The sequence below is a fragment of the Engraulis encrasicolus genome, chromosome 20 (genome assembly GCF_034702125.1).
Source record: "Engraulis encrasicolus isolate BLACKSEA-1 chromosome 20, IST_EnEncr_1.0, whole genome shotgun sequence".
Taxonomy (NCBI): domain Eukaryota; kingdom Metazoa; phylum Chordata; class Actinopteri; order Clupeiformes; family Engraulidae; genus Engraulis; species Engraulis encrasicolus.
The window spans coordinates 5749364-5774967 of NC_085876.1; the positions used below are offsets into that span (position 1 = coordinate 5749364).

The window sequence follows — 25604 nt, forward strand, 5'->3', positions numbered from 1 at the left end:
ATTTCAATTTACAAGTGGACAGGAAGGTCACTTACGTAGACACTTAAAATGAGAAATCTGCAAAACATCACCACTGCAGATAAAATGTGCATTGAGTAAACAAGCATTTGAGTCGATTCTACTATGCTGAACAACATTACAAGGTTCCACAAAGGTGACCTACCATAATCGATATGTTAAAAACTCACTGGACGCAAACTGGCACACACTGGCCAACCCGTCTTGCTTGTCAAGTGAGAGCAACTAGTTAGTAACCTGATTTTCTGGCTGCGTTCAGCAACTACACGCCAGGGCGTTCCATTTCCTGCCGCACCCGGAGCGACATACCAGAGGGCAAGAGTCAGGTTAACTAGTTAGAGCAGTGGTTCTTAATCTTTTTTGAACAAACGCCCCCTTGACCCCATCATAAGCCACCTAAAATGTTTTATTTATATGGAACTGTCTCAGAGAGGCCAGCTGTGGCGGCATGAGGACTGACACCAGTGAGCGGAGGGCCAATCTAAATCACAGTCCACCAGGCAAATGCCCTATATGCAATATGGCCAACCCAGCCATAGTTGGGTAGTTGAGTTTGGGAAAGCACACACACACACACAAACACACAAACACACACACACACACACACACACACACACACACACAGCTTAACGAATGAACACCTTGGCAAAGGCCTTACAGTTACACCATTTCAAGTGGCCCAGTAACCGGCATCCGTTCATTAATCCCATCCAATCCCCTCAAAAAGCAGAGCACGGAGAGTGGGGCCGGGTCAGCTCAGTCAAGGCCTGCAGGCTTAAGTTGAGGTTGCTGGCAAGGTACATGCATGTCTCACGACTCTCACCGTTGGGGAAAGCCAGGACACTGATGACTAGGAAGAATGACACAACCAGCGCCAGCCCCACGCGCAGATTACTGTCGGGGTTCCCATCATCTCTGTTAGGAGAAATCAAAAGATTGCAACACACACACACACAACACACACACACACACACACACACACACACACACACACACACACACACACACACACACACAGTGTGACAAAGGGGTCAGCTGTCCCGGGCCCAGGAAGATGGGGAGCCCATAATTGGGTCCTTATTACATTGAATGTATTGGGTGAGGGCCCCTTTCAGATGACTTCACCCTGGGCCCAGCCAAAGCTGTCATCGGCCCTGGCCCTGACTACAATAATAATACAAATACTTGTGATGACCATTTCAATTCATGGAAGAATGTTCAACCGTCCTACATCTCAACAAATTTCAGATTACAGTCTGTCATCAGATAATGAAAAGAACCATTACAATGCAGGCCTACCTGGTAAATACGAAGTACATCAGACAGAGGACAGTGACTGTCAACAGCGTGATAGTGTGTGGTCTGTAGAAGAAGTCGATGGTGATGTCCTCGACTTGTTGCTCATTTATCATTCGAAAATGTAGTTTATAGTTGATGTCATCTTTGCTGAGCGTCCGAGATCCTCGGGCAGGCGACATCACTTCAATGGTTTGTAGTTAGCCAGGCAGGCAGCCCAGCTAGCTGGATGACAGACTGATGCCACTGGATGTAGGCACTGGAACAATCCAAACTTTCAACCACTAGCTAGCTGCAGCACCCAGAGAGGAGGAGAGTCCAGTTGACAGTGCTCATGCTTTAACATAGAACGTGCCATTACTCAGGATGATAGGGGCAACCAAATAATGCTCTATAAAAAAATACGTAGGCCTACTATGTTCTCAATAAAGTACAAAGTTTTAAAAATATACTTTTAAATTCCGAAGAAATAACTGATTTTCATAATACTTTGCTGTATTCTTAGATGTTCTTAGATTATTCACATCACGTGTGACAATAATTTAAACCCGAATCTACCTTCATGTGGTACGTCCCGGACTTCCGCAACACCGGCGGGAGAGGACATGTGAGAGACGAATGTGTATTTTTCAGAGTTCAGTATTTTGGTGTGTGGAGTGGACATAGTGCTGAAGACTTGGTCGCTGATAACGGAATTATACATAGATAAGGTAATGTCAAGATTTATTAGCATTTTTATACCCAACCGAAAGACCGATAGTAGATCCAGATCTCCATCTACCGGTTGATGGTTAGCTGTTGACATTGGGGTCGGTTGTGGATCCTTTTTCTCTGGTACCTAATACAGTATGACTCCAATGCCTGGATATGTCTGCTTTTCTTTTCTTTTTTTTGGCTAAGTGAACCTAACGTTAGAACTTAACACTTTAGACTGTCTATACTATCAGATGGATGCGCATGTGAAGAACAGAATGTTGTCCTTCGGTCCTTGTTGACGTTGATGTTGACAGATTATGCTCTCCGGTTGTTTATTTCAGCAGCGACTTCAACTTTCTTCCCATCATGTACTGTTGTCAACGATGCATCCGCATGCTGCTTGGCAATGTCTCAGTCCACCCTCCAAGAAACGGTGTTACCCTCCCTCAACAGCATCTCAGTATTCACACAACCACAAGAAAAAACGTTCTATCTTCACACTTCATCTTACATGGTGGACGGATACAACCTCGCATACCGTTGGTAAGGTCCAGAGTAGGCACCCTCCAAGGACTTTGTGATTCTGCAGCAGTCAAAATTAGTCATCAGATCAAACCAAGTGACAATGACGATACCCTGGCAAGAAATATAGTACCTTATGAGCAAGCACAGACAACAAGCAGAAAACCACATTTGACAGAAATACCAGCTCTGTTGGGTGAGTGAACACAACTGCATTTCCACACTTTACATTTAGTCTAGTTGTGGCATACATTCAGGAAAATTGGTCCAATTCCAGATTCCTCACTATGGTCTGCAATGTATCTTTGGGATTCAGCTCCGTAATCTCTGAAATGCAGCATGATCTGTGCAACATTAGCCTGGTTTTGGCTTGTCAGCTTGTGCAACATGGGGATGAACGTGTTTCCGTCCATCATGAGTAATCAAGAGATGCAGAAGCACAACAATTAAAGACCCCAGCCACTAAAATAGTGTCACATCACTGTCACTGACTCATTGTGTGTCAAATTATTGAGTCTTACGTTCATCATGAGTTGCCTATCTGCCTACCCACCTGCCAGGGGGCCCCCTGATTGGCCAAAAGTGAAAAATTGCGGAACTGTTACAAGATGCAATATTGAAAATGTATCTGTCACGTTGAGTACAGTTGATAGGCATGTTATCATTAATTCCTAGCTTGTAATTATGACGCTGTCTATGTAAATTTGTCATGAAACATCAACACGTAGCCTAGGTGCCCCCGGCTATCTTAATCTGGCCCTGCTGCTGAATGTCATGTTTTCTTCATGTGCAGAGCTGGAGGGTGAACCACGCCTCTCGCCCCTTGAAGAGATCAGCAATGAAGAAGCAGTTCAGATCATCGTACCCCACGCCTTGCCCCCTTCATCTAATTCTCTCCGAGCCTACGTGGACCAGTCAGAAACACTCTCCAAACTAGTGCAGCTAGGTAAGTTGTTTTTAAGAGCTGTTTTGTGTACAGTAGAGTAGTGGGACGGTGTAAGGCGTGTAGTGACCGCGAAAGACATTCTATTTTATTGCGTTCTAAATTGGAGAGTGCTGAGAATGTGCAGAGATGGGTTTTATGATCACTAAAACGGTATGAAACACACTGCACACAGAGCTATGTGACCTACGGCATGTCTGCCATTTATTCCACTGAACTCACATCCCAGCATGCCCTACTACGCAAATGTTATTAGTATGTCATCATCAGGTAGCAACATGAAACATTAAATATGACACCTCAGCAAAGAGCCTCCAGTAAGTGATGGGTAGCGGGTATTTGTAGTGTCATAGGGCAGACATAACAATGGGTTATTTTGTCCGCGGACTCGTGGACTTGCATGATGGCATATCCTACGATATCACGACGTACTAGCTCATTCTGAATGGTACTTAATGGTAAAAGTAAGCGTAAGTCGCCAACTGTGTTCAACTTGTCCTACAAGACCATAGATTTGCTAAAACCACTGACCTAAATATAGTGGTTAAAACTGGCACTAGGCTATTGTATTTACTGTCTGAAGAATTTGCTGAGAAAATGAAATCACATAATTTATTCCATAGACAACTTTTAGTTGCACTCAGAGTTAACTTCAAATGTATCTGTCATTAGACACACTCACACTATCTGAAGTATCCTTGTCGATGCTTAGCTCATTTCACTGTTTCTCTCCACTTTGCCTTCCCGGTCGTCTGTTCTTTAGGCGTCGATCTTTGGAGGCTGGAACAGCGGCGTAATGTGGGTTCCATGCTGGTGAGGCTGGACTTTGAGGCAGACGTGGCTCCTCGGCTGCTCTTCCTGAACGACCTGGGGGTGCAGGACCACCAGCTAGGCCACATCATCACCACCAACCCCTTCATCCTCACGGAGGACCTGGACAACCTGAAGGCCAGGTGACACTCCAGCTCTCTGCTCCTGCCTCAGATATACTACATGTGCAATACAGTACAGTGTTGTCCAGGGTGCATGTGAGGGTACACACACACACACACGCACACACACAAATAGTAAGTAGTCCTACATAATGATACGATAGTGAAATAAAGGATGAGGCCCATTGGATGAGTCTCATTGCCATTGTGACAAACATCACAGTGCACACAACGAAATTGTATTTTGTGCCCCACTATTGCAAAGGGGCAGCCCAACAGGTGTTCCGAAAGGAGCATTGCCTCAGGATGGTACCACGCTCAGGGTACTTCTGTCATGGAGGAGAATGGGAGAGAGCACTGGTTGATTACTCCCCCACCAACCTGGCGGGTCGGGAGTCGAACCGGCAACCTCTGGGATGCAAGTCTGACGCCCTAACCGCTCACCCATGACTGCCCATAAAAGCGACAGACTTATTTGTTTCAATGAATATTCCGCTGTAATATTTGCTATAAAATACCATTTTCTTCCATTTCAGGGTGTCTTATCTGAAGTCAAAGATGTTCAGTGCAGAATCGGTGGCCTCCATGGTGCAGAAAGCTCCTTACTTGCTGAACTTCAGTGTGAAGAGACTGGACAATCGCCTCGGCTTCTACCAAGAGTCCTTAGCCCTCAACCCTGCAAAGGTAAGGTGTCTCCTGTAAAATGATTCATACCTCAAGTTGTTCACATTATTTTATCTTTTCGTTTATTTCATATTTTCACTGGGTGCCTTGTTTATTTTATCTGCAAGCTATCTTTATAACTTGTGAATTATCTAGTAATAGTCCATGTGATGGAGTGACCAGCAATTAGGTTGTGCATGTACTCCGACTATCATGCCAATGAGCCTGGTTCATTGGTGTAGTTGGTCAGAGCCCCAGTTTGGTACCCTAAAAGATCTGGGTTTGAGTCCCAGCAGGGCAACTTAACTCCCCTTCCCTACAGTCTACTTCCTTCATCTCGTGCTACAGTCTACTTCCTTCATCTCATGCTATCTTCATAACTTGGGAATCATCTAATGGTATTGCACAGCATATCTACAACACTACTGTACATACACTGCACTAGCTATTACCCTGAGATGCAGTGTATGACACCTTGGGTTTGGTCTTGTTTTTAGACTCGGGACCTCATCACTCGTCTTCCCAGGCTCCTGTGTGGAAGCCTGGAGCCCGTGAAGGAGAACCTTAAGGTGTGAAGAACTTCAAACTTCATAATAAAGGCGAAACAACTTACCGCAATGAAATACTGTATGAATGAGATGAGATATAATATGAGGAGATACACAGTGTATACTTTTTAAACAAATGTATCCTGTAGATGTCTTTGCAATTTGCCAAGTTTGATCAAGATTGATCATATCCTTATGTCAATCATTAATGCCACATCTTGTTTGTTTTCCAACATTCTGCCTTCCTGTTTTCAGGTTTATGAGCTCCAGTTCGGCTTCCGCAAGGGTGAAATACAACACATGGTCACCAAAGTCCCAAAATTGCTGACGGCAAACAAGACAAAACTGACCAAGATATTTGACTACATGCACAACACCATGGGCATTCCCCAGCACCTAATTTCCAAATTCCCTCAGGTACACCAGAATTTGTTATGGCACTGCTTTTAATAACACATCAACACACAAATGGTGTGTAGCACAACAATAAATGATGCACTTTTTTGTTATGTTTGCTTTTTACATGTTCTCCTAATATGTTGTCACTGTTCATCTTCAAGGTCTTAAATTCTTCGTTTTTACGGATGAAAGAAAGACATCTGTTCCTGAAATACTTGGGAAGAGCGCAGTACAATCCTGCTGAACCCAACTACATTTCCCTGGATCGTCTTGTGACTCTGCCAGATGGCGAGTTCTGTGCCAGTGTGGCACTTGCAACAGTAGAAGATTTTGAGTGCTTCCAAAAGACTTTGTGATGCATTTGGTCATTTTTCAAAATTCACAAATTTTTCTTATTTTCTGCATTGTTGCGGGAGAATTGAACTGCATTACTGCAATACTGGACAGTATTTCAATAAATCACTATTGTTTGTTACAAAGTGTTTGCTCTATTTTTTAAGTTTCTTTTTTAAAATATTTTGATATTGTTAGTGTAGAAGACAGGGGGTGCATCCCAATATGTGACCTTGCCTCCTCCACTTGTGCTTGTCTCCTCGCCCCGCCTCCTGGCCCCTCCTCCGTGGAGAAAACGATAAAGTTTCCCAGCTGTCAGCCTAGCCACAACAACTTTTGAGGGACTGTTTTTCATTCACCATAACAATTGCAAACGAGAAAAAGACTCTACAATTGAGCTTTTGCAAGATATTGAAATATAATGCTGTTGTCAGTGATGTCATCATGACGAGAAGCGAGTGGAGGAGGCAAGGTCCCATAGTAAGATGCACTCAGGGCATTCATCTGGAGCCAGGAAGTGTGATTTCGCAATTGCGTGACGTAAACTTACCCACAATCCTTTTCGCGCTTCCTACAGAGTTGAAAATGGCGACGAGGGCACCAGGTAAAGTGTTATGAGTTTATATGTTATTATATCATATAAAGTACTCAAGGGGGTAGTTTACAATTACATTGTGTCTTTATTTTAGTATCATAAACTATGTAGTTTGTTGTGGCAATGTTGCGAAACGTATTTATCTTTGATGTGTCCTCTACTGCATGTCCTCCGATGGTCAAAACGAAGCTACGTTTTCTGATATCGGGTGGTTACCTAACTGGAAGTTGCTGTCAAATGTCAGGAGCGGTAGTACGGATTATTTGCCGAGTTATTAAGAACTTGAAGTTAAGCGTCAAAAGTGTCACTGATTAATAGTGTTCAAGGGTATAAACAAAGCGAGCGGCAAACGGCAGTGGTCGTTGATATGGCTAGTGGCTAATGTTAGTTAGCAAGCCCCTTGGTTAACCCTCGTTAGCGTACACGTCTAGAACTACTCGTAGTTTTATGCTGGGTGGGTTTAATCGCCACTTGATCACTTCACTAGATTGACTTTTTGTTATTGGCGCATATTTTGGTTTTTAGTGATATTTGTCGTTACCCAATTATTGACGGGTATCTGTTGCCCATGTATTCATGTATTTGGTAAGCTATGTGGGTGATGTGATGCGCAAGTTCCTTTTCTAAGTAGAGCTCTACTAATGAAAATGTATCTGGTCTTTACCAAATAACTATGGTTTGAAGTCATGTTCTGCTCACACACCTTCTATTGTAGCTCCAAATGACCCATACAATTTCCCACAAACATTTCGTTTGTCCACACTATTATTAGCTTCACATACATCAGGGTCATTGACTCCTTTAGTAGGAGACGTCCAGTCGCATAACTACAGCGAATGCCACTACTAGTGCATTACTGGAAGAAATTAAATAATAATTGATAACTCGTGTACAAGCAACGAATTTTGCTGTTATATTATCTAGTAAAAATAACAAAAGCCTCATTCAATACTGGCATTAGCTGTGGTTGCACCATCTTGGTGTTTGCAATGTCCCATATTTTAATGGCCTACCTTCAGTTGTTGATGCCTGATGAAGCCCAGTGTAATCTTGGGGATGTAGTGTGTTTTGATCACGATGCCTTTTCTCCATAGCTGCCACCGGCAAGCTCCTGCAGGGCTTCCGAAAATGGTACTACAATGCCTGTGGTTTCAACAAAATTGGTAAGTAATTTGACTCTTCCTTGCTGTTTTTGAGCCATCACTTGTAACATGACATTGATTGTGTGCAATGCACAACATGGCTACAGGAGACTGACACTGTTGCCCATTACATATTAACCCAGAAATGTCAATGCCACAGTTCCTTTGAAAAGTGAAAGACGTGAACATATTTTCAATACAGCAGACAGTGTACATACAATGGCATTTGTGCCTCACTTGTGCAATGGGGAGCCCAACTGGTGCCCCAAGGCCGTAGTGCGCTGGGATGGTACCATGGTAACAGACTCTTACCAAGAGTACCTCAGTCATGCAGGAGGATGGATGTGAGCTCTAGTAGCTCCTTTTAGACGTTACTGAAACCTACTTACTAGGACTGGAGATGGTCTGTATCTTTTCTTTTCCAATCAAGTCAAATGAAAGACTTTCGGCAAAACATCTGGAGCCTTCAAACTAGTGTAAACAACATTTTTGAAACCTGTGTTTAGCTGTCATCATCTTGCTCCCACTCCAGGTCTCATGCGTGATGACACCATTCATGAAGACAGCGACGTGAAAGAGGCCCTGCGCAGGTTACCAGAGAACTTGTTCAACGACAGAATGTTCCGGATCAAGCGGGCTCTGGACCTCTCCATGAAGCAGACGGTTCTTCCCAAGGAGATGTGGACGAAATACGAGGAAGTAAGTGGCTGGCACCCACATTATGCCAAAGACTTTCAATATGGTAGACCAAGATGAGTCTTCGCATGCGTCACCAATGCAACTAAGTGAGATCAACTGTCTCCTAAATGGGTGTGAATTTCCCATTGAACACAATTCATTCTCCTACTTTCCTAAAGGGGCATTGCTGCCATAGGATTGCTGTTTTAGAACCTTATGTCATATGGATTGTGGAAGACGTATAGTCAAAAGACTTGAGTTTTGAAGGCGCTCCCACTCTCTTTCTGCCCTTACAGGTGCACTGTGTAATATATTTACAGAATTCATGATGCATGTTCACAAATAATACCTTTTTCATGACTTACCACCACCATCAAATTCTAAGTATTCATTAGGACTGGGAAAATTGCACTTGAAAAGGGGGATCTTGTCCATGGTCCGCCATTTTGAATTTCCAGAGATGGACATTTTTACGTGCAAAATTGCTGTATTTTTGTCACACTGCTAAATATTAGTGTTCTATTTCGTAAATATACATGAAAATATCAAATTTGACAACGGGCAGCTCAGTTCCAATGAGCAGCATAGTTGCAATACCTACTCTGGCCACAATCTTACACAGTGCACCTTTTAAAAAAAAAGGTTTTAGGCGGCTTGGGCAAAGCCAGAAGCCAGAAAGCACACACAGCAGTATTTTTAAGTCCCGTTCATACCCTATGTGTGAGATGAATAATGGAGACGTGTTTATTTCGTACATGCTTTTGACATGAAATTGAGGAGCTTAGCATTATGGATGAAAACTGGAACTCAAAAGAGGTACTGACCGAATGTGTGAACACAATAACGTACATTATAGAGTCCAAGCATAGATTAGGAATGTTCCTTAACCTGGTTTGGATTTTATAATAAGCATTGTATCTACACTGGTCTAAGTTTCTTTATGTTCTGTGCTTCTTTCAGGACCATGCCTATCTGGAGCCCTACCTAAAGGAGGTGATTCGCGAGAGGAAGGAGAAAGAGGAGTGGAGTAAGAAGTAGACCCATTATGGGGGTTGAACATGCGGCTGTATGGTCTGGTCTTTGCTCTGTTGTATTTAAAAATTCAAGTGTTTTCTGTGGACGGTCTCTGTAATTATTAAATCTCTTTTAACTGACAGTCCAACTTGGTTTGATCTTTTTCCCCCACCTGCTCAAATAACAGAAGCACAAACTAGTGGTTGTTTGACATGCCCTTGAAAATCAAGGCTTATTTAATTTCAGTGTAGAAATGCCACACACGCTCACACACACCACTTATTTCACTTCAAGTTTTACATTGGGTGATTTTTATATATTGTGGCATGGTATGGTAATACTAGCCTGGTTCACACCAGACGTTGTGTGTGTAGCTTCGGCGCACCCTGGCGGAGCAGAGCTACACACACTACCGTCTGGTACACGGCCATAGAGCACGCTCCGTCTCCAACCAGAAAATAGGCTGAGAATTTATTGCTTCAAAATCAACGGTAACTCACATTGAGGAGTCACAAGACAGATTAGAGACTATATTGAGTCTTTAAAGATTAACAGGAAGGTTTTTGAAGGAATTTGTTGGTGAGGAGGCCGTGCCGAAGCAATAAATTCTCAGCCTATTTTCTGGTTGGAGACGGAGCGTGCTCTATGGCCGTGTACCAGACGGTAGTGTGTGTAGCTCTGCTCCGCCAGGGGGCGCCGAAGCTACACATACACCGTCTGGTGTGAACCAGGCTATGGTAATGCAGTGGTTTTGCCTCAAAATTAGAGGTTGCCTCAACTCGCCACTAGTGGTCACTCAACCACAGTGAGACGCATGATAGTTAAATGAAAAGTGAAATTACTGGTCAGTTTTGGTAACCCTGTATACAATATGATCTATTCAATGTTTAGTTGAGTTTACAGTTTAAACTTATACAGCAGCTAGTGTCCCCCATTGAGTTTGGTAAAGAAAAGTTAACATTGCACGCTTTCAGTAATACATACAGGGAATATACAGTATGTGTGTAACTTTGAATACATTCACTCAAGTCTGTGTTCGTGGGCAGAGACGGAAACAAGGTTATGAAATAAATGCCTTCCTATCCAAACATGTGGGAACTACCAAACTAGTCTAAACTAGAACATTTCTAACACAATGACTGCAGTTAGGGTTAATTTACAATTTACTTAATGATGTGAAAATCTATACATTAACCCTGCATTCCAGAGCGGTAGGAGCTTCCCAATATGGAACCAGGAGGCAGCTACAGTACCTCCCACTTGAAGGCGTTCCAACCAGCAAGTCAAACATAAACTATTCCTATCACTGTGCACTGCCATTGCTGTGTTGACATCATGATTTCGAAGTCGGGGTACTTCAATGTGGCCCCAGCTCGCGACTTGATCATTCCGCTTCGACAGGCGTTCCAATGCATTTCAGCAAGTAGGAGGCCACAAACATCCTACCTCCCACCCTTGGGGAATGCGGCATTAGTGCTACATAGAATGTACACAAAGTGTACTCTCTTGCCAAGTGGTCACCCGTTACTGTATACACTTCCTGAATAGCCAATTGTAGCCAAAGGGATGGCTACAATTGGCTCTACGTACCTCTTAAACCCGGTTCTCTTTGCGGCTACGATATCAAATAAACCACCCCACCTGTCTGCCCAGGATTGCTATTTTTTCCCTCAGCCTACCTCAGGGATGGAAATGAGAAGCTCCGTCCTTGGAGGGAGTCAGGGTGATGCCAAGCCAAGAAGGCCACAAGTAACAGGAAAGGGCTGAAGGAATTGGTTTGGGTTCCACACAAATTCTACACATCCCCACACACACCTCTTAAACATCACCACATTTACCGTACTCCTATTGATAGCTTTTTCCAGGCCCAAAACAAAATCCTCTGAAAGGGCCCCCTCAATACATACAAAGTAATGTAGAACCAATCCTGGGCCCTGGGACAACCTGTGTCCCCACCTGTCAGCATCCCTGATCACCACATTACTCGTCATCCGTCCCCTCCGCGGCGTCAGCGTGTGCATCCGTGTACTCATCCGCCACCTTGCGCAATCTGGCGCACCTCTCTCCCGCCTCATCAACGGTGCCCATGAAGGAGCCCACCACGTCCCTGAAGGAGTTCACCATGAACACGCCCAGCTCGTTGGACGTCTCGTTGATTACGGAGTCGTAGGCCCCAAAGAGCGGGGTGCAGACCTCCACGTGGCCCTTGTCCGCCTGCTCCAGGATGCCCACCAGCTCCGTACGAGCCTCCTCGAACTTCTCCCGGTTGTAGCGCACCAGCGTGCTGTCGTCCAGGGGGTAGGTAACATTTTCGGGGTAACAGTCTCTTGGCACCGGGAGCTCCACATACCTAGAGTGCACAGGGGGAATAATCATTTTTTGACTGGACCCTTCATTATCACAGGCATAAAGTCAGAGGAGTTGATATTATAAGGTCAGGCATCACATCGTAACAATTGTACTCAACATGACAGCTAAATTTTTCAATATTGCACTATCACAATTCTGCATTTTTTTCAACTTTAGACCAATCAGGGCCCCCTGGCAGGTGGAGGCCCCTAGGCTTGTGTGTTCCTGCGGCCCTGCCTGACCTATGGAATAGTATTGATACTGTTAAATCTCAACATAACATAGAATAGAATAAAAAGCCTTTATTGTCATTATACAAAGTATTCTGAGATTTCAGACTACATAACAGGACTAGTAAGAATATTATAGGCCTAAATATTGCTGAGTATTGAATAATAAGCTTCTTCAGCCCGTTCACATTAAGATAACGCGTAATGCCAGCATGCTGAATGAAGACACTTCAGAGAGAACACTGACATAAAGTACATGGACCTCAACAACCATGGACAATGATCCTGTCATCCCATTTACCTCAGGACAGAGAAGCGTCGTGCCAGCATGTTGAACACCCTGCGCAGGGAGGCCAGGCTGAGGGGGTTGCCTAGCAACTTGAGCTCCTGCAGGCCTCTACAGGGGGCCAGGGCCACCAGCAGCACCTCCACATGCTCGTCGTCAAAGCCACACTCCTCCAAACTCAGGCTGCTCAGGGTGCCTGGTGGAAAGTGACATAGTTAATGTCTTGTCATTTCTCTTCACACTGTCTTGATCTCAGAATACAGGCTAGTCATAACACAGCACGTCCACCAGCAGCATCTCCAGATGCTCATCCTCAAAGCCAAAGCCTGGTGGAAACATACACTGCTCACTTACGGGTCATTTCACGTGAAATCAGACACTTTGGGGCCCGGCCGCCCCGGATTTGAATACAACTTCTGCCTTTTTAGTGAATGAATCTGGCAACATTTTGGCAATTGGAATCTGGCAATAAAATTAAGGGAGAAAAGGACTAAGAAAGTTTTAATTAAGAGGTAGGACACTATCCATTCATCCTTGAGTATGTCAGCCAATTTAGGTTACAAAGACGTGGTAGGCCTACTGATATTGTTTGAAAACTCTTTTCTGGCTCTACAAATTACACAAACAGTATGGAGTACCACAGTTATCAGAGTATGAATTATGAAAGTATGAAAAGTTGAATATCAAATCAGCCTATATTTTAAAATGGCCAATATCTGTTATAAACTGAGTCTACAATGCCATGATGAACAACACCTGAAATCATGGTGTTTGGGTCTTCAGTCATGTCCAAGGACGTCTATAAGTATCATTGGTCATGTCAGAGATAATTGGGTTCAAATATTAAAAAGAGTTGTAGTTAGGTAGTAATGGGGAGTGTTGATAACCCCACCTGACACTCTACCCAAATTATCGTTAGCCTTAGTAGACTATTTTAGGTGGAGTGCCAGGTGGGGTAGGCCTAGGCTACTCTTCCCTAACACTACTCTATTACTACACTATTACAACTCAAGTCTTTGTTATACTTTGTCTTTAACTTACTTGTCGAGACCGCTTAGTCCGAGACCAAGACCGGAGGGTGTCGAGACCAAGACCGAGACAAAGACCAAGACAGACCTGTCGAGACCAAGACCAAGTCGAGACCAAGACCAAGACAGAGCGAAACCAAGTCAAGACTGGCCCTAGAGTGCTAAAGATTGTGAACTGTGAACCATTGTAAACTAAAGAACAAATGTACCATAATTAGGTTCAACTCTATGGCATAAAATAAACATACTTTAATATAAACTACACAAAATACACCACAGGGCATTTTTTTACATTGTGTCATGATATGTTTTTGTGGTGAGCATGTGTGGCTTTATACTATGTGCATAAATCAACTGAAGACTGCTACCTCCGAGACCAAGACCAAAGCAAGTCGAGACAAGACCAAGACCACAGAAAAATGGTCTCAAGACCGGTCTCAAGACCAAGACTGGTCTCGAGCGCTACAAAACTAACTTATTGGCATAACTACTAAACAGTTTAATTACCTGAGGAGCGCTCGAGCAGCTTCCGGAAGGTGTTGGGGAAGCGTTCGGCCACCTCATGGCCGCTCAGGTCCAGGCGCACCAGGTGCTCGCTGTGCAGGCTGTTGGCCAGGTAGGCCATGTCCACAGCTGTCAGGGCACAGTTGGCCAGCTCCAGGGACTGCAGCGGGGTGTTTAAGGGGCTAGAAGGGGGTGGGGGTCAGATAGACATATACTATATAGATACTAGATAGATATATAGATGGATAGATACTGTAGAATAATTAGGCTATTCAAAGATACAGACAATGGCCGTGGCTCAAACGACTAAGGCACCTACACCGGGGGACCTGGGTTCAGTTTAGAGGATGACATTTTTCAGGAATTCCCACGGGTCCCACGGGATGGGAGTCAAATTTTTAAAGATGAACGGGAGCGGGCAGGAGCGGGAATGAAGATGAATGGGAGCGGGCAGGAGCGGGAATAAAAATGAACGGGAGCGGGAATGCTCGCTTATTTTTTTCATTAAAGGGGTATGCCACTATTTTGGGGCTTAATACAGTTAAAATCGTTGGCCAGGGTTTATAAAGGTGGTAAAGTGTCTTATTTTTCATGTAAGCCGTTGTCTTGCTTTAAGACAAGTTAAAAGAGGGAGCTTGTCGCTAAGCTAGTGAAAGTCAATGGATCCGTGTAGCAAAAGTGAGATTGATTTTGAGTGGGAGTGGGCAGGATTGGGAAACATTCTTTTCAGGAGTGGACGGGATGGGATTTGTTTCTTTTACTCCAGTCCAGGATGGGACGGGATGGGATTTTTTTTTTCTGGGACCGGGATGAGAGTGGGACAGGAGTGAAAATCCACTCCCGTGTCATGCTCTAGTTCAGTTCCCAAAGTTCCATCCCATTGGTCCTACAGCCCAGTAGTCAGACATTCCATTAGTCCGACCACCACACACGTTAAAACTATGCCCAAACCAAAACAATTCCTAACCCTAACCATCATTAACGGCATGTTCTGTCAATATACAATTATTTTAGTGTCATCATTTTTTGTAAATATTCACTTTTAAGTTAACTGAAAAGTTAAAACTATGCCCAATCCAAAACAATTCATAACTCTAACCATCAGTTAAGGCATATTTTTTGTCTGAAAAGACGTGCCCACGTGTAGCCTACTCCAGTAGCCTGAGCGTTATGCTCCTCTATGGCTTATTGGCTGTCTTATGGGCTGTCGAACTAATGGGCTGTCTAACCAATGGGCAGACCCCAATTCCCAATCCCTCCCCATGTCTCTCTCCCATTGCTTTCCTGTCATCTTCAATGCCCTGACTGAAAATGCATAAAAGCCCCAAAACATCTGAAGACAGAAAAAAAGAAATCTTAAAAAAGATTCATCAGCCTTTGTCAGCCTAGGCACATCATCTTTTGGGGGACTTCTCCCCATTCAACATTCTAATTGCAAATGAGAAAATGACCTTAGACATGTGCAAAGATACTGAATAAAACTTCTATTGGCGTCTTGCCTCGCCTCTTAAGGCCACAACCAAAGAAAACAGACCAGAAGGTTAGATAATATTGAGTTGGAAAGAATTTCCACGGCTGTCAGGATGCAGTTAGCCAACTCCATGCCCTGCAGGGGGGTCTTGAAGGGACAAACATATTAAGCATAGTGAACAGGAGAGGAGCGTGGAGGATATGCAGCACACAGGGGTGGGGGGCATGGAATCATTTTTATGAGGTTTAGTTGGAAGACTGGTTGGAATGCTATTTAAACTGTCTGAGCTCAGTTGTTTTAGACTAGAGACACAACAGAGGCCAAATTAAGTCTCGGTTCACTTGGTTCAGAATGTTCTTCTCGTTGTGTCTGTGAGATTATCTTCCAGAAAAAAGTGCTTATAGCTTTTTCTCCAAAGGTGATTCTAGGAAAACTAACACAGAATTTGATGTTTCTGGTAATTCTAAAAATGGATGATCTGAGATGGAAAATGTTGTAAAGCTTGATGTGAGTTCATTGTAGTTGTTTTCTCATGTAAGTACTGTAAGTTATAGGAGAAATAGAGATGTCAACTTGTTTATTTGCCTGAGAGATATACAGCTCCAGGCCACTTTATTAGAATAGCATGAAAAAGTTGATTTATTTCCATAATTCCATCAATAATGTTAACCTGTCATGGATTGTAGATTCATGGCCCAGTTGTTTAACTGTTCCAATCATTCAATTTTTTCTTTTTACATATTTTGGCCTTCCAGCTCAAAAAACCCATGAATTGGGGAATTCGCATCATTAGAATATTGTAATAAAATCACAATTTTCTTCATCAAAACTCGTTTCACATCAGTGCACATCAAATCAGTTGAAATTTGGTACTTTCTACATAACATGCAATGTTCAATACTTGGTTAGGACTCTCTCTGTTTTAATAACGGCCATGATGCGTTTAATATTGAAGTCAATGGCAGAAACAGTGCATGGGAGTAATGGAAGCCCAGATATCCTTGATGCTTTGCCGTCAGCTGTTCTTGTTTGTTGACCTGGTGTCCCACACTTCATCTTCAATATACTCGTAGATATCCATGGTACGTTTTGGTGTTAACTCACCAGTTTAATTCTAACTCACCAGAAATAAAACCCCATTCATTTTCAATGGGGTTTCATTTCTGGTGATTTAGAATTAAACTGGTGAGTTAGCGCCAAAACGTGGCATGGAAATGTACAGGTTATATTGAAGATGAAGTGTGGGACACCAGGTGTGGGACACCAGTTCAGCAAACAAGAACAGCTGACAGCAAAGCATCAAGGATATCTGGGCTTCCATAACTCCCATGCACTGTTTCTGCCATTGACTTCAATGTTAAACGCATCATGGCCGTTATTAAGACAGAGAGTCCTAACCAAGTATTGAACATTGCATGTTATGTAGAAAGTACCAAATTTCAACTGATTTGATGTGACCCGAATTTTGATGAAGAAAATTGTGATTTTATTACAATATTCTAATGATGCGAATTCCCCAATTCATGGGTTTTTTAAGCTGGGAGACCAAAATATGTAAAAATAAACAATTTAATGATTGGAATAGTTAAAAAACTGTGCCATGAATCTATAATCCATGACAGTTTAACATTATTGATGGCATTATGGAAATAAATCAACTTTTTCATGCTATTCTAATAAAGTGGCCTGGAGCTGTATTGGAGTAGTTGGAGTTGGAGTAGTGCAACACATTATTCTCCTGTGGTTGTCTTCCAGAAATAGTCCCACTGTCAAACAAATGACTGTCATAGGTCACCTTGAATCTCTTGACAGATCAAAGTCAAACTATAGGCACAGTGGGCTTTCACTATTCTAAATGTGGATCGTCAACGCAGTTGTTGTTGCTGAGTTCCTGGCTGGGTCAGCCAACACTCACGCCTACTTAGCCAACATTCTCCACATGAAAACAACTGAGACACAACACCACCATGGTCGAGTTGATAATGCGGTGGAATAAAAGGCTGGTATGTGCAAGTGAGAGAATATAATCTGCACAGCCAGTTTCAGTAGATTATGTGCCCCAGCTATTAATTGGACCACCATTTATAACTTGTGCAATATTGTTTGGTTTATATTCAATTTCTCCTCAATATGATTGAAAGATTCACAATATTAAAAACAACTGCAAATCAAAACAAAGACATGTGGTTTACCTTTATATTCTGTCTGTAGGCTATGTGGGACAACGCCTCCAGCCACGCCCCCTCACACCCAATGTAGCTGTCAGACAGGCCTGTCACAACCAGGTTATTGTGCTGGTTTTTTCTGTATATTTGGCCATAGAAACCAATAGAATTTACACGTAGGCCTACGTGTGCAGTTAAAATCAACCATCAATGACATCTGGCAACCTTGCCTCTTGGCCACCTTTGCCTTGCCCTTTGACCCCATTCAGCCTGGGACATAGCAGCCGTTTCACCTCTCCTCTTATTTGAAACTTGGTAAGGGCATACACAACAATACTTCCACCTTTACCTGAGGAGCTTTCTCAGGTGTGCCGTAAGCGGGGAGAAGTCCAGGCAGAGTTCCGTCAGGTGTTTCATCTTGCCCAGCATCTCCCCGATAGATGTCAGCATCTCTGAGTCCTCGGGCCCGAAGCGCCTGACGTCCAAAGCGCACGCAGGCAGCGTGAGGGAGCGCAGCTCTTTGAAGTCCATGTGCGAGAAGATGACTTCCAGGTGCACAGTCTCCAGGTGCACGTTGTGGACCACCTCCAGCTTCTGAAGAGCCTCCGGTTCAGCCAGCCGCAAGAAATACACAAGGTTCTTAACAGACAGTGAATCGACACGTAGTGTGACACAGTGCATCTTTAGGGGACAGTGCTGTCGCAGGAGCAGTGCTCTCAGCACCACCTCGTAGCTTCGGCTTGTCACGAAGGCGTCTATGTGAACCTCCACCTGCGCGTCAAAGGCCGACGGAGCTGATGTTCCCTCCTGCATGGCTACCAGTACCTCGTAACACATGCGTGTCAGCAAGTCGGTGCGCGCCCAACGGCCTAGTGTTTTCCCACATCTACACGGATGCGTTTCAAGATCCTGCAAGCCCGTCAGGTCGCAGAGTCGCAGTGATTTGGCGTACGTTGTTTGTTGGCTCAGCACATAGTCCCTGAGTCCGGTGAATACCGCCACAAGACACAGGCGACACGTTCGAGAGGTCAGGTCAAGTGGGCTGTCTGCCGTCGGCCCCAGCAGGCGCTTCAGGTTCAGCTGGGGAAGGGGCCATGTCTGGACGAGGTCGTGCAAAAGCTGGGCCTCCTCTTGGACGTAGGCAGCCTTGAAGAGCAGGGGGTACAAGTTGTGAGAGACACAGCTGACGTTGTCTTGGGCGCTGGCACCGCTGCGCACAAAGCTCTCAGCCGCCAGGAAGCGGAGGGTCTTCATGGTCGAGCAGAGAGATAGAGGACAGTGCTAGACTGTCAATAAACAACTCAGCAAGGTGGCTGAGTGTGAGCTTTGGGTTGTTTTGGTTTTGCCTGTTTGCTGCCTCATGTGTGAGTGCCTTGCCCCTTTGTCTGCCGGAGAGTCAGTCAGTCATTCCTGACTTTAGACATGAACTGTTGCTATGCGTGTGGTGCTCCGCGTGGTCTCTGTACTGGGTGCACGAGAGAGGCTGTTATTTTTAGAAGCAGCTGTTTCAAGCACTCGGCTCGGTAGGCCTCTGACAGGGGAGTTCATTTGATACCTACATCGACATCATCAGCAGGTTAAACCACCTAACGCCTCTCCACTGGCCCTTCATAATATTACATCACAATACACTTAGCTGGCGCTTTTATTTATCCAAAGCGACTTACAGGTATTTTAGGTACAGGGTATTGGTTACAGGCCCTGGAGCAATGTGGGGTGAAGTGCCTTGCTCAAGTGCATGGATGAAAGTACTGGTGGTGTTGGGATTCCAACCAGCAATCCTCTGATCTGAATATCACTCTAGCCATAGCACTCTAGCCATTGAGCCATGGCTGCCCTAGTTCACCCACAACACGTCCCTGCATCCTCTTTGGTTCTCTCACTCAGCTATTCTCAACTGCTGCCAGGCTATGTGTTTTTCTCCACCGAGTTCAATGGGTATAAAGTCACCCTATAATCAGAGAGAGTAGAGAGAGAGAGGTTCCATTGGCCCATTGTTTCCGGGTTCTACTATTTGAAACGGAGGGGGGGGGGGGATCCCCCTTTAGGCAGACCTAAGGACTGTTCTATTCAATGCTAGGAGTATTATGACACGGCCCTTTCGGCAGACCGGAACCTGGTCATGTTAGGTGCCCATAGCAACCTATTACATTGGCATATCTCTATATACTTAAAGAATCTCTGCTACAGTGCCATGAGAAAGTTTGGGCACTCTTTTGGAAAATCAGTGCATTGGTTTATTTCCCGTTGAGCTTTTAAAGTAGCAACTTCATTTTAACAAATGTTAGACTGTAGGGAAAGAGAAACATTTCAGCAGTGGATGAATTTTGGTTGGTGTTACAGAAACAATTTTATTTGGATTTAAACAAAAATAGGCGTGTGCATAAATATGGGCACCCCAAAGAAGGTATACCATTAATATGAAGTAGAGCTCACCTTTGCAGCACAAACTGATTTTAATGACTTTGGAATCCCTTCAGTCACCAAGACAGACGTGATTGTTCATTAAAATGTTTTTTATCATACAGACGAGGCTTGTCCTAAGTTCTGTCTTGGAGAGTGGCAATATGGTGGGCTCTGAACAAACTGTAGTTTGTTGAAAAATAGTTAAAAGGGCATAGGTAAAGGATGGTAAGAATGGTAACAGGCACACTACAGAACACCTCCATAGAATTACAAGACCATAGCTGCTGATAGTGGAGACTTAGACATGGGTCCTTCCACGTATACTTTTCACAAGGCAAAAGCTCATTGGAGGGGTGATGCATAAAAAGGCTTTCCTGTGTATCCATCAGAAATAAGTTGCTAAACTTATGCAGAAAGCTTATCTTGATAAGCTAAAAGCATTTTGGCAAATCATAGTGTGGTGAGATGAGACTGAGCTAGAGTTATTTGACCTTAACAATGGGAGGTGGACATGGCAAAAAATGCACCCATAAATGCTATGACTTCTGGCCTAAAACACACCCTACTGTAGGTCTGTGTGGATAGTATACACACTGTAAAACTTATTACAGTTGAGGGCCTCACTAATTAGCATAAATAGCATATTTTTCAAAAGAATGTTCAAGGGTCAGTCACAAAATTAAAGTTGAGCAGAGTTTGGACCTTCCAGCAGGACAGTGTTTGCACTGCTCTGATCAAAATTCAACAATGAGTTAATGCAAAACAACAAGTACAATGTCTTGAATTGGTCATACCAATCTTGAGATATCACCACCATTGAAAAAGAATGAATTTATTTGAACCAGGATGTCTAAAGAAGACAGATGAGTAGTCTGACTGAATTAGAGGGGTTCTGGATAGAATAATTGGCAACTATTCAGTAGCACCAGGCAGTTGGAACTTGTCATCTTGTATAGCAACTATCCAAAGGCCATTGGATCAGCAAAGGTGAGCTCTATTTCATATCAATGGTATACCTTCTTTGGTGTGCCCATATTAATGCACACACATATTTTTGTTTAAATCCACATACAATTGTTTCTATAACACCTATGGAAATTCTTCCACTGCTGAAATCTTTCTCTTTCCATACAGTTTAACATACGTTGAAATGAAGTTGCTACTTTAAAAGCTCAATGAGAGACATTAGAGATGTAATGATTTTCCAAAAGGGTGTCCAAACTTTCTCATGGCACTGTATAATACAGTCACCAGGGCTGTACAGTACGTAGGCATGCATGCATGTGCATGGTGGTGTATTAAAGTCAAACTACTTTCCCCCGTCCTGTTGCTTGTGGCCTCTTGCTCCTGTGTGTCGCCTCTGTGGAAAAAAGCTTCCCAGCTGTCAATCCAGACAGAGCAACTTTTGGATTGTGTTTTTGCGAGATGTTGAATAAGACCTCTATCGTCAATGATGTTGAGCCTTGCATCACAAGGCCACAAGGAACAAGAAAGGACGAGAGGAACTAGTTTGATTTGCACTCAGTGTTGTAGCCCCTTAGTGCAGATGGGGTCGCCGGCGGGCCTATTCACTATTTGCTGAAGCTACTCAACTACATTATAACAACATTGCTATGACATTACAGAGAGGCTTAAGTAACAGATTAAGACATAGCCATTACAATTTTGGTGAGTAAGGTAAGTTTAGTTTAGTAAGGTTATAACATAGGCTCTGCGCTAAGGGGTTAAGAAGCTCTTTCCTCTGCATCCTACACATCCTACACAGGAAGTATGTGGGGTCCCCCTTCCTTACATAATTTACACTTTTTATGGCTTTTACTGCAGTTATACCATTCAGGCTATAAATGACCAGTTTACCAACCCCATTTGTTCACATCCAGCACTCAGTTTCTGCATTTCGGTTTTTGAGGTAGAGGTAGAGCAGTGGCTCTTAGCTTTTTTTAAAACTAAGATCCCCTAGACCTAATCATAAGCCTGCCTGTTGTAGTTCAGTTTCTTGCTCTTGGTGTCTGAAAACAAGATATAATACAATGTAAAGAACTAAAAGTATTGACTAAAAAACTAAATCAGTCTACTTCAGAGCACAAGAGGCTCACAGAAAATTCAGAAATTACGACTGGCTGCAGGCTGAGGTAAAGATTTTCGCTCTGTCCTGAACGGAGTTGAACATGGTACAATGTTTTGTTTTGCCAGCAGAGGGAGACAGAGTTTGATGTCATGAGTGGAATGTCACAGATCCAATAAGAGCAACCAGAAGTGGCAACATGGCCCCTTTACCAAAGACTTATGCATGAAATGTATGTTTGGCGCCACCCTCTGGTGACCCAAAACAATGAAGACAGACACAGAGGATGCATTCCAGTATGCGGACTCCCATCCTTCACTTGTGCTCGTGGCCTTGCGTTTTGCTGACGCCCTGCCTCCGTGGAGAAAACAAAGTTTCCCCACTGTCAGCCTGGCCACAACAACTTTTAGGGGACTGTTCTTCATTCACCATCAGATTGAAAATGCGAAAAGGACATTAGAATAGTGCTTTTGCAAGATATTTAATTTATTTTCTGTCGTCAGTGACGTCATCACAAGGTCACAAGCAGGCAAGTGAGCTAGGGAGGATGTGAGTCAGCATATTGGAATCCACAGAGACACAGTCATCGCAAATGCAGGCAATAATGGAAGTGAAGAGGAAGAAGGGCACATGGTAGAAAAACGTTTTGCATAGAAAACTTGGCAAAACATTTAGCATTCAGATGTAGCAGGGTTGTCTCCCCTGCCTGCTCAGTGCCAACTTGCCCATATTCCAGTTGTGCGTCTTTGTTTGCATTTTGTTAAATGAAAAAAAAAAATGTATCTTCAAGCGACCTCAAGCTGGGAGGACCTAAAAATTCCTTTGAATGAACACTATGAAATGTGGTGACAAAAGGCAGCAGTTAACACACTACTTTTATTTTTCATTGACTAACATCAAGAGATGACAGCAAATGTCCTTACGTTCCCCCTGTTTAAAAAGATCCATTATGGAAGTCTGTCGTTTAGACTTCAATGAACGAGTCTGTTAAGCACCGTATGTTCCAAGTTTGTGATGGCACATCCTCATATTAAAAAGAGAACACTGATCATGTTCATGACAGAAAGTCATAATGTGACGGTAAAAAAAGTGTACACGCACTTCTACACTACTGTGAACACGAAACACAGTACAATGTTTTTGTCCAGCGTACTTTCATTAGTTCAGATCAATGGCACACCCTCAAAAGAAGCTGTACAGCGTCCTCAGTCTGTGCAAGTTATATTAAAAAAGGCTAGTTGCCTACTCCGATGGTTTCCTTGACTGCAACAGCAGGGGTGGGTCCAATGTGTGTCCAGATGTAGCCCTTCTCAGGGCGTATGGGCATGGTGGGGAAAGGGCTGCTTTTTGACTTGAAGTACTCTGAGGGTGCGTGACAAACAAACTCCAGGTACTCCATCTTCCGTGGCAAATCTTCCTCTGGGCCTACGAAGGAGAGGAAATAAAGATGATATGTACGCAGCCAACATGTTTGCAAACATAAACAATCATTGTGCACAGTCCACCACTCTGGACTTGAACTCCCGCCCTCCAAGCAACTCTCACTGAGCTGAAGATGTACGATGATATCTCAGCGCCATCGCATCTGTATGACGCTTCGGGAGGGGGTTTACCAACGTTTTTTTTTTGCCCAGTTAAGCTAATTGGCATCCACTACACAGATAAGTAAGAAAGTCAGACTACTGGGTAAACTCACCTGAAGAAAGCCTGAATGACCAAAACGTTGTTAGCAATACAAATGCTAGTGTTATACACAGAGAGCGTTCAAGTGCTGAAGAACTTACCAATGATGTATGTTCCTGGATCGAAATGATCTCTTGGGCTGGCCTGTGTAGGTAGCAGCCACGTCAGCGCAGCGCTCTTCTCACAGTACTGGTCCTGGATGAATCCGCGGATCTGCGCGTAGTACGGCTTTCCATCATCCTCATCGATGACTTTGATCACGTCCCCCGTCTGATAGTAAACCCCCTGAAATGGTGACAGTTCATTGGATCGGATTGTATGTGACGGTTTACTGTGACACGATGGTTGGTTATTGCCTGTTGGTGTACAAACACGGTTCTTACTTTGTGAAAGATGGACTCTGATGTGATGAATGTTGAAACGGATTCTGGAGCTTTAATTGGCTAAAAGAAAAGAGAGTGCATCTCATAAATCCAAGATCAGAGCAAGGCAAAGGCATCATGCACTGCTAAAATGATACTCTGTGGCTACTTACATTTTTCAGTTTGAAGATGTGTCTCCTGCCCTTTCCTTTGGTGGAAACCTTCTTTTCGGAGGCTGGCGCTTTGTACTTCGTGCTTCTCAATCGTGCAGATCTCCTGTGAATCTCCTGCTTCGACTGTGTCCATGGTTGAAAAAAAAGAGGCCATGCATGCAGATATTAATAACAAAGCCCGGTAAAAACACACACAAAAAAAATAACAACAGACTTCAAACTGATGCAGCAATGAATTGTTAACTTTTAAAACAAACTCAACAGCCATTTTTATCAAAAAGACATACTAGATGCACGTCAATAGGCCTACTAACTAATTCCAGGCAAGCACACTCAAATCAATAACACAACAAATGGATGCTACAGTTAAGTGTTACTTTGTTTAACAAAAACAAACATTTGCAGGTATAGTTCTAGCCTACCTGTTTCCCTCCGCCATTATTCTGCTGAACGCTGGAGGAGGCTGAGAGTCCAGAGGGTCCACTGCTAGTGCTCTTCACTGTGCAGTTGTTGCAGAGGATCTCCCCCTGGTTACCTTTCTTCCACATGGAAGAGGAGTTTGTTTTGCACACCGCGCAACATGGCTTCAAACCCAGCGGCATTGTGTCTTGGAATGCTTAGGCCCTTGGCCTTTTGGGCAGCGTCAGGTTTAGTATAACTCAAGATCTTATTGTCTTTTATAGGCTGTTACTGAGCAATTTGCCTTCCAAGCAACCTAGCTAGCTAACGTTAGCTATCCATCATGATCACTTACTAAGACCCTTTTTTTAGAAGAAAATCAAGTCGTTGATTTACTGCAGCCTTAGAATAACGTGGCAACTACCCACAGTCTCTTTCAGCTCACCGAGCATTGCGTTTTCATAATAAATATCCTCGCAGTGGTCGCCAGCCAAATTTCCTCTGGATGTCTGAGGGCTTTCAAAAAACAAAACTTCCGGTGTATTACCCATAATGCACCATCTGTGCCAACGGTGGCATTGTATCGCGCCATTTTGGAAAGGTCAAATAGTTGGTTACTTACAAATAGCCTAAATCTACATTGTTGTTTGCAGCACCACCAATAATTTGCAATACTTTACACGTCCATAAGGGTCCATTCCAAA

The 25604-nt window shown here is 43.7% G+C and overlaps 5 protein-coding genes across 6 annotated transcripts in view; 2 read left to right on the forward strand and 3 right to left on the reverse strand.

Moving 5' to 3' along the window:
• The window catches only part of ptdss1b (phosphatidylserine synthase 1b), a 13903-nt gene extending 12407 nt beyond the window's left edge, over positions 1 to 1496 (reverse strand). Inside the window, exons 1-2 of the mRNA XM_063185225.1 lie at positions 1318 to 1496; positions 842 to 933 (exon numbers count right to left, since the gene is read on the reverse strand). Coding sequence (XP_063041295.1) covers positions 842 to 933; positions 1318 to 1496 — 271 coding nt within the window. The remainder of the gene's footprint in view (positions 1 to 841; positions 934 to 1317) is intronic.
• A 387-nt stretch (positions 1497 to 1883) lies between these two features.
• On the forward strand, positions 1884 to 6496 carry mterf3 (mitochondrial transcription termination factor 3). Of its 2 annotated transcripts, none has more exons than XM_063185207.1 (8): positions 1884 to 2024; positions 2352 to 2728; positions 3326 to 3478; positions 4239 to 4428; positions 4944 to 5091; positions 5568 to 5639; positions 5874 to 6035; positions 6179 to 6496. In XM_063185207.1, exons 2-8 carry the CDS (start codon positions 2377 to 2379, stop codon positions 6371 to 6373), a joined length of 1272 nt encoding a protein of 423 aa, XP_063041277.1. In that variant the 5' UTR covers positions 1884 to 2024; positions 2352 to 2376; the 3' UTR covers positions 6374 to 6496. The 2 variants fall into 2 exon arrangements, with proteins under 2 accessions (XP_063041277.1, XP_063041278.1); XM_063185208.1 differs by having other exon boundaries at positions 1903 to 2024; positions 2355 to 2728.
• A 348-nt stretch (positions 6497 to 6844) lies between these two features.
• LOC134436154 (cytochrome b-c1 complex subunit 7) lies at positions 6845 to 9921 on the forward strand. The gene is made up of 4 exons (XM_063185210.1): positions 6845 to 6954; positions 8040 to 8108; positions 8620 to 8786; positions 9726 to 9921. The coding sequence occupies exons 1-4, from the start codon at positions 6936 to 6938 to the stop codon at positions 9801 to 9803; spliced, it is 333 nt and encodes a 110-aa protein (XP_063041280.1). The 5' UTR covers positions 6845 to 6935; the 3' UTR covers positions 9804 to 9921.
• Positions 9922 to 10513: 592 nt separating this feature from the next.
• lrrc14b (leucine rich repeat containing 14B) lies at positions 10514 to 19250 on the reverse strand. Its single transcript, XM_063185209.1, has 4 exons — positions 18162 to 19250; positions 14180 to 14358; positions 12660 to 12840; positions 10514 to 12129 (listed from the first exon to the last, which is right to left on the reverse strand). Exons 1-4 carry the CDS (start codon positions 19064 to 19066, stop codon positions 11760 to 11762), a joined length of 1635 nt encoding a protein of 544 aa, XP_063041279.1. The 5' UTR covers positions 19067 to 19250; the 3' UTR covers positions 10514 to 11759.
• A 3874-nt stretch (positions 19251 to 23124) lies between these two features.
• gatad1 (GATA zinc finger domain containing 1) lies at positions 23125 to 25408 on the reverse strand. Its single transcript, XM_063184700.1, has 5 exons — positions 24924 to 25408; positions 24502 to 24624; positions 24350 to 24409; positions 24068 to 24251; positions 23125 to 23708 (listed from the first exon to the last, which is right to left on the reverse strand). Exons 1-5 carry the CDS (start codon positions 25101 to 25103, stop codon positions 23518 to 23520), a joined length of 738 nt encoding a protein of 245 aa, XP_063040770.1. The 5' UTR covers positions 25104 to 25408; the 3' UTR covers positions 23125 to 23517.
• Positions 25409 to 25604: the final 196 nt, after the last annotated feature.